The following is an 8,735-nucleotide window of genomic DNA, read 5'->3' on the forward strand; positions in this document are numbered from 1 at the left end:
GTAAGGCCTTTGATATGGTCCCCTATAACATTCTTACCTCTAAATTGGAGAGAGATGGATTTAATGGATGGACTGTTAGATGGATAAAGAATTGGCTGGATGGCCATGTCCAAAGAATTGTATGTCAGTGGCTCAGTGTCCAGGGTGGAAACCAGTAACAAGTGGTGTCCCTCAAGGGTCCATACTGGGACCAATACTATTTAATATCTTCATCAGTGACATAGACAGTGGGATTGAGCACACCCTCAGCAAGTCTGCAGGCGATACCAAGCTGAGTGGTGCAGTTGATTCGCCAGAGGGACCTGGACAGGACAGAGTGGGCCCGTGCAAACCTCATGAAGTTCAACAGGGCCAAGCGCAAGGTCCTGCACCTGGGTCAGGGCAATCACTGGTATCGGTACAAACTGGGAGACGAATGGATTCAGAGCAGCCCTCCAGACAGGGACTTGGGGTGCTGGTGGATGAAAAATTGGACGTGAGCTGGCAAAGTGCGCTTGCAGCTCTGAAAGCCAACTGTATCCTAGGCTGGATAAAAGGAAGCGTGGCCAGCAGGTCAAGGGAGGTGATTCTGCTCCGCTACTCTGCTCTCCAGGAGTACTGCATCCAACTCTGGGGTCCCCAGGACAGGAAAGACATGGACCTGTTAGAGTGGGTCCAGAGGAGGGCCACAAAAATTCTCAGAGGGCTGGAACACCTCTCCCGTGAAGAAAGGCTGAGAGAGTTGGCGTTGCTTATGCTGAAGAAGGCTCCAGGGAGGTGTTGTTGTAGCCTTTCATTATATAAAGAGAGCTTGTAAGAAAGACAGAGAAAAACTTTTCTACCAGGGCCTGTAGTGACTGGACAAGGGACAATGGGTTTAAACTGAAAGAGAATAGGTTTATATTGGAAGGAAGACATTTTTTACGCTGGGAACGGTGAGACAGTGGCACAGGCTGCCCAGAGAAGCTGTGGATGCCCCATCCCTGGAGGTGTTCAAGGCCAGGTTGGATGGGGTTTGAGTAACTTGATCTAGTTGAAGATGTCTCTGCCAGTGGCAGGGGAGTTGGACTGGATGATCTTTAAAGGTCCCTCTTCCAACCCAAATCGTTCTGTGATTCTCTCAGTTCAGATTCTCTTCCAAATGCCTCGTTAGCCCTCAGAACAAAATTTCTTGGACTCTTTATGCCTCCATATCACTCGGAGGTTTTTTTACCAGTTTTTAAACAAAATCTGAATTGTTCTGTCATTCTCTTCCTGATCTCTAGATTGGCTGTCTGAATTGTGAAGAGCGATTTAGCGTAGTCTAGCTAGCGTGTTGTAATAAATTACTCTGACCTTAAAATCTGTGTTATACAGGGTAGCAGGGGAGGTGGAAAAAAGACCATCTGAAACAGCTGTAGCTCAACTTTTAAGAAAAATTTCTATCCTGGACTTCTTGCTGCATGCGACCTGACAGTTTCCATATTGCTAGTTCACAGTTATGGAATATCTGCTGTTTTATTGGCATGTCCAGGTCTGAGCAAGGGAGCTGTCACGCTGCTATGGACTTATGATTTCATTTTTTCTGTTTCTCTTCAGCAACCAAAGAGACAGAAAACCCTATGGAAACAGCAGAGAAAGTTGGTCTTGCGGCACTAATAATTCAGGTGAGTCTGAGCTACCTCTTGAGGTGTCTGCATCTTCTGTGAAAAGTTACAAATTGAGATGGAGAGCCATATCTAGGTGACATTAATTTATTGTTCCAGGACTTCCGAGGCCTTCTGTCATCTGACTATCAGTTTAGCTGGGATCGAGCTCTTCAAAGTCGTGGAGATACAGGCGTGTTCTTGCAGTACACTCATGCCAGACTCCATAGGTAAGAGGAGCATTTGAATGCAGAAGTACAGTTTGACATGTATTTTAACTTTATTAACTTAACTGCTTTGTTAAGTAGTAGTGTTAACTCCTTCCTTAAATATGACACACAGTCACTTTTTTAGCAGAGGTATGAGTTCACGATAGGAATCACTGAGACTTCCCAGAGGAGCAAGACAATTAAAATGAAATTTTCACCTCTTCACCTCATTTCCACAGGGCTGTCTTAACTGTTCCTGTACTTCCTCAGGTCTAGGAACAGCCTCTCTGTGGTTGGTGTCGGTGATGAAGAACAGTGGCCCTAGGATTAAGGAAACTGATGTAAAACCCAAAATGCCCATACTTGTAAAATATACCAAATCACAGAACTTAAGACTTTTTTGCTGCTGCGGTAGTTAGCGGGGTTTTTTAAACATTCTGTTATTTCCCACTGTTGGTAACCAAGGTTAAAAGCAGACCCCTTCCTGTTGACTCAGGTCAAATACCTGACATGTTTAATTATTTTTTTAAAAGAATAGTCTTCAGAATAGTCCAGTTTGAATAGTTCTGTCAATTATAGTGATTATCAGTACACTTCTAATGCAGACATCGATACCTGTTTTCATAAATGCATGTAAGATACCTTCCTGGATTGGACCAAAGTTTGGTACCAGCCTGGTGTTCTGTCTGAGGCAGTGGTGATAGGAGATGGTATTCAGGGAGAGTGTGCAAGCCTGATCCCTTTCTGTAGTCTGTTTCTCTTGTAGTCCCTTGTCATCTAGGTATTGATGGTACTAGGGTACCTTTACTAGGATATTTACTACCTCACTCATTCTTTTAGCATCAGCTTCTGGACCTGTTGTCCATACATATCTCTAATCCTGTTGATACTGAATCGATAGCACAGATTTTAATTTTTTTGTCTTGGTTAAAGTCAGGTAGTCTGTCTCAGTTTCCATTCAGCTTGAGAAAAATAGACATATCCTTTTTTCTTGAAAACACAAATTACTTTTTTTTTTCTCCCCTTCAGCTTTGCTAACAAGAGTTTTTCATCTGACATTTGTTTTTCATGCTTACGTTTTAGTTTAGAACAGATGCATGGGAAAGTGCAGCTAACTGACATTAATGTGGCGTGCTTGCAAGAGCCAGATGCCATCTCTGTTCTTCAGCATCTTCTCAGGTTTGTCTAGTTTTCTTTCCAAATACCAGTTCTCTTAAAATAAGGTTTGGATTTGCTTGGCAACCTGTTGAGCAGGCACAGGCTGCATGATCATAGAAGAATAATGGCTATTTCAGGCAATGGCTTGTCTGTTGGGTTGTACAGATTGCAACAGTACCCCTCACTTGAAATTTTCATGGACATCAGAAGCCATATGAGGGAAAAAGCAGTATTTGGAACATACTCTGTGTACGTGAGCCCCTTAATTATTTCTTGTCTTCACAAAAATAGGCTAGGCTCTATATAAATATTAGCTGCAGATTTGCTTGGCCTCTCTTGTTCTATTTTTGTCATGTGGGAAAGGGGAGAGGAACTGCTCCTGGGTAAGGTGAAATGGAGGCTCAGCATCTTTCAGAGCTACTGAACGTGCACAACTAATACCTGTTAATAGCAGTAATGCTCTTCATTAGTTCAGTCATAAAGTTAAGCAGTTTCACTATTTCATAGCCGTGTAATTAAAATACAGAGACAAGGGAGTTGTCCATGTTGCACAGCCAATGATGGAGTTGGAAGTAATACAGGCTTTCAGAATTCCTAGTGAGAGGTCCTATGTACTGCATTGCGCACTGCACAGTGCCAGAGAGTTAATGCCCTGGGCCACACTAAGGCCTTCCTGAGGGCATCTGTTTAAAATTTGGACTTCCAAAAGTCATGCCAGAGTCCCAGTGGCTCCTTACAGCCCTGCAGCTGTAAGCTGCAGAGTCCTGCTGTTAACTGGAACAGCCTCAAGAGGTCTGCCTGCAGTGTATCACATGCTGCATGCTCTCTTGAGTAACACCGAGATCAGCCAGCACTCTAAATAAGACCAGTAGTGTTTTTATTTATCCAGTGCAATTGTATTTCACAAAAAACTTGGGGGTTGTTTCTTGGTTTTTATCAGATTAGTGTATAGCTGCCTGTCTTATGTGTGAAAACTGACAGGGTTAATGTATTTCAGGTTGATTTGCAGGGATCACTCTATCCTCAGCTTGTGTCCCATTTTCAAACAGAGGTGGTTGCTCCACTGCAGGGCTCTTGTTTTTACAGAGCTTCAGGTCTGTTTGTTGCAAAGACCTTCGAATCTGGCCAGGCACCATATGGAATCCGTATGAGACATCACTTGGGGCCTTTACTTCCATCAGAAAGCAGTATTTACATCATCCATTAGACCAAGCACTCAGTGGCTAACAAACTCATGTTTAAACATGCCATAATTTCAGGAATAACAATTACTGTTCAGTCCTCCTAGTGAGTTGCCATGAGTAGATTCTTCTTGGAAAGCTGCCGTAATAAACACTCCTGAGCTGTCATAAGCTCGCTTCCCATGGCTCTGCTTCTGCTGTTTGAAAAGCTGCCAAACATTTGCCCTTAAAATTAGCTGACCAGTTCCAAATACCATTAACTTTGCAGCTTAATGAATAGTAAAGTAGCATGTATATCCCCGAAAAAGTGGACTTAATTAACTGATAAAATAATCTGACAAGTTGTAGGCCAACACTGAAATGGCAGCTTCATGAAGCAACAAAGTTGTTATCAAAAGAAGGCAGCTTCATTTGATACCAACTTTATTGCTTCATGAAGCTTTATTAATGGCTGTTTAATGGTGCTTGTTAAATTATTAGTGGTTTTTCTGTACCTACCGATGCTGCTGTCTCGAGGGGCCAATATCTGCTGGTATCTGTGTTGTCCCTGAGACAAGGCAGAGGTTCCCCAGATTTTGTCTCTCTCACAGCTGTTGTGCAGTGGTATAAAGCCAGCGACCTTCCCTCCCTGAGCAGCAGCTGCCTGGGGCGTGCCGGCTGGGATGGGCTGCTGAACGTGTGGAAGAGATGCTGTTGTAGCTTACGCACCAAGGGAATCGGGAGCACCTCCCTCCCTGGTGCTACAGCTTTACGTGACCACTGAGCCCTCATTATCAGAGCTCGCTCCCCAGTTCTCCTGCAGCTTGCTTTGAAAGGAGGGAGACCCCCGGGAAGTTGGGCTTGGGCATGCTGGTGAGGATGGGCCTGGTTGCTGGGCCAAGACCGGGAGGTCCACTTTGAAATCTGTTCAGCTGCAGAGGTGTTGGTAGCTTGTTGCAGGCTGTGAAAAAGAGGTTGTGCACAAGTGAAGAGCACAACACATGAATTAAAAATACGGATCTCTCTGACTCTGCCTGTATTATCCAGTTTAATACTGTCTTACTTAAGTCTGTTTTATTCCAGGATTATGTAAACCCACTTTGTTTTTGTCTTTTCAAAAGTTACAAGATTCCCTTTGGCAGCTTAACGTTCTGAGCTGCATTTACTAAAGGCAACATCCTCTAAAGGACTGTTTTGACTGCCTTGGTTATTTAGTATGTGTTGTTTGCTCCTAGGAACTTACAATTAGTGTTGAAATGTGAAACCAGACATAATGTTCTGGGAGCAAATATAGCTCTTGTGTTCTCTTTGCTAGAGCCTCTCAGAGCTCTGCCATCTACAGTGTGTGCATGATGAGGAGCAGAGGCAATCATCTCCTTCAATAAGTGAACGGGGAAGAAATAGTCAATTGTGTGCTAATCACACAGCTTAGGTCTGGTTCAGAAGACTATTTTTGTTAATTTTGCAGTTGTGGTTGTGTGTGTGTTCTGATGTAAGAAGGTCTGATGAGCCTTATATCTTAAGTATACCTTCCTACTACTTTTAACACCAGACAGTCCTTTTCTTTCTTCACAGGTATGATGAGGTGCTGTATAGATCTTCTCAGGATCTGCAACCCAAGCACATTGTCAGCTACCTCCTCACGCTTAGGTAAGATGATTGCTGATACTGGTGTCTGTCTCTGGTAAGGACAGGCCTTCCTGAGCTGGCTTTTGCAGCCCTCGCATCTGCACTGCTTTGAAGAGTAAAAATAGTGGGAAGATGTAAGTTTCTGGGAGAGTTTCTCTGGAGCAGGAAAGGTATAAAGTAGGATAGTAAATAATATAATAAATAGTAGAGATTGATGTTGGAACGAGGAGCAAAGGAGCCAAAAGCCTCCTCAGAAACTAACTGCTTTTAAGAAAAAACAATCACTTGGCTGTAACGCAGTGCCTGAGCCCAAAATCACACTAGACTTACATAAGAGAAGATTTGAGCTGATAATACGCCCTCAAAATTTCAACTAGGAAATTTTGTCCAGACCCCTTTTAACCACTGATCTCAGCCTCTGCATTGAGATGGACAAAGCATGTTATTACTGCAAGTCGTAGTGCGTAATGGGACCTCCACAGGGACGTGTTGAGTTTAACCGCGCAGTGACAGTGGAGTACGTCTGCTGGAGGAAGCTGTGGAGCCTGTGTAGAGGGAGGGCTTGAACAAGTTAGGGAAAATTGTATAAGGAATCATGCACCTTGGGAACGACAGGGCAGTCTGGAGGATCTTTCCAGACCAATTCAGGGTTTTTGGTTTTTTTTTTTGGGGGGGGGGGGAGTGGAGAGATTGTTTTGGGGCTGTTTTACAAGCATGAAGTTGTTGATGGCATGCCCTGACAACATGCAGGCTACAGAAAACCGTGTCCTCCCTCAGCCGGGTGAAAGAGGCTCACAGAAATAAGTCTCTGGCATGCTGCAGTTGTGGCTCTTCCAGTTCTGCTGCTTTCTGTGGCCCAGAGCACTGCTCTTGATAAAAGACCTGCTTATTCTCGCCATTCTCACCGTGTTTTCCATTTCAGCCATCTTGCGGCCGTGGCGCACAAAACCCTCCCTGTGAAAGCCAGCGCCCCTGAACTAGCGCAGGTAGGGCACAGCGCTGGGACGAGCCTGCGCGGGGCGGCTCGGGGGAATGATCCATGAGGGCTTGGCCAGCCCAGCTGCGGAACCACGGGGGTGAATGTGCACCCGCGGGCAGGCTGTCCCACTGGTGGCACCGCCTTGAGAAGGCAGGGATGGCTGTTTGCGGCTGTGCCTTCTGGAAGGCTCTGCCTGAGCTTCCCAAAAAAGAATGCTCTATAAGGACGGCGGCTCCAAATCCAGTCAGACCCCTTTTCTTCTCATCGCCTTTCTCTCTGAAATTTTTAAAAGCAAACATTTGAGCGTTTAACTTGCTCATTAATTTCTGATGGATTCTTTTAGTGGTTATGTGGGAAAACAGAGAATTAGGAGGTAGCTGAATCTGTCTCCTCACTCTTGCCACCTACATATCCCAGGTTGTCTGTTGCCTTTCTAGCTAAAGCACGGAGGCTGACAACTGTTAATGTGCAGTTCCAAACACATGAACATTATTTTCTGCTGATCTCCCAGGCAATGTTTGACCCCTTAACTTCTCAGGAAATTATATACTAATTACACTGCCTTTCTTATTTTCTCTTTCATCTGTTTCAAAAGAAATTACATATCTGACTGTTGTGGGAAATCACATTTAAGTGTTGAGGGGGAAAAAAAATGTGGTGGAATTGATGGAGCTGCACTCAGTATTGGAGCTTAGATGCTGCAAGTATTCCTGCCTTCGAAAATGGACTAAGACAGTCCAAGCTACAAGGAAAATTTCAGTTCTTCACCCTGTAAAAAAATATTTCTAAATATCTTTTCATCTAACAGCTTTCAGGAACTGATTTTTTGGAGCAAGGCTGATGGAGCCCTTTCCAAACAGCCAGCTGTGTAGTAGCCAAGACATCTACATCTTACAGAAGAAAGAGCAGAATTTTCAAAGCAGCCTGTAGTTGCTTGACAGCCTGTAACCGAGGCACAGTGAGCAGAGGGATACTCAGGTTGTAACAGCCTGTGGTACCAGAAAGATTTTCACTTTTTAGTCATTGCTAGCTGTTTTGCAGGCATCATCTCCTCTGGTTGCTGTGCCCTGAGGGTGCTTGACTGGGCTGGGCACCCCTTTCCAGTTTCCCTTTGTTGACAGAAGTGTCCCCCTGTTGACACTGCAATGGGCTGTCAAGAGCTGGTGTGAATCCTGCCAGCATTGCTGTGTTACTCACTGCTCGGGTTACGTGTAGGTCCAAATCCCAGCGCTCTGCATGGGGACAGCAGGCACGCGGTGCTCTCCCCTCCGATGGGCTACTCCTGACTGCTGTCCTAAGAACTACACGCTATTCCGTAGCAATACCGTAAGCTGACAGCTGTTCTTGTTTTCCAGGCGAGGCTCTGTCTCTTTCGAGCTGCACGCTTGGTTCTAGCCAGCGGAATGAAACTTCTTGGCATTACACCTGTAACTCAAATGTAATGAGGCTGTATGCAATGTAAAGTCACATCTCTTAGTAAAAGGATTTTTTTCAAGAGAATATAAATACTCTCCTGTGTGTCATTGCTAATGCCATCTGGAAACTCAGCCTGCTCTTGGAGGTTTGCACACTCCACCATACCCCCTGCAGAAGACCATGCATGATGGCACGCCCAGCTGGAGGCCAGGGCTGTCACAGTCGCTTTCTCCCAGGCACGTGGTAGGAGTCATGTACTCGAGACACTAACCTACCTGGTATTTCCCATAAAAGAGAACTGCTCTGTATTTGCCATGTAAATATAACACCCTTTTGGTGGAGGAAGTGGTACAAACTGTGCTGCCCTAAGCAATCAAAGTTCTCCCCTTCCGCAGTCGCTATTGTGTACTTAGACCTAATGGTACAACAGCTACAGGTGCGCCATATATTGTAACAAACTGGGTTACGCCACGCCAGAGAACTTTTTCCTGTTTTACCGCAGTCTCCTTCAGTAACATTAGCCAAGCCCAACTGCCACATCCTGTTCCTCACCCATTCCTCTGTCACGCTGATGTGATGA

At 44.9% G+C, this 8,735-nt stretch overlaps 1 protein-coding gene across 6 annotated transcripts in view; it reads left to right on the forward strand.

Moving 5' to 3' along the window:
• RARS2 (arginyl-tRNA synthetase 2, mitochondrial) overlaps positions 1-8,735 on the forward strand; it is a 55,361-nt gene that overhangs the window by 35,839 nt on the left and 10,787 nt on the right. For 2 of the 6 annotated variants that reach the window (XM_040597543.1, XM_040597544.1), the window contains exons 15-19: positions 1,558-1,625; positions 1,725-1,834; positions 2,897-2,992; positions 5,707-5,781; positions 6,683-6,746. In XM_040597543.1, the coding sequence (XP_040453477.1) occupies positions 1,558-1,625; positions 1,725-1,834; positions 2,897-2,992; positions 5,707-5,781; positions 6,683-6,746 (413 nt within the window). Of the gene's footprint in view, positions 1-1,557; positions 1,626-1,724; positions 1,835-2,896; positions 2,993-5,706; positions 5,782-6,682; positions 6,747-8,094; positions 8,734-8,735 lie in introns of those variants that run through there. The other 4 variants (XM_040597549.1, XM_040597546.1, XM_040597545.1 and 1 more) reach the window with 3 other exon arrangements.

Source organism: Falco naumanni, chromosome 6 (assembly GCF_017639655.2).
Source record: "Falco naumanni isolate bFalNau1 chromosome 6, bFalNau1.pat, whole genome shotgun sequence".
NCBI classification, from domain to species: Eukaryota; Metazoa; Chordata; class Aves; order Falconiformes; family Falconidae; genus Falco; species Falco naumanni.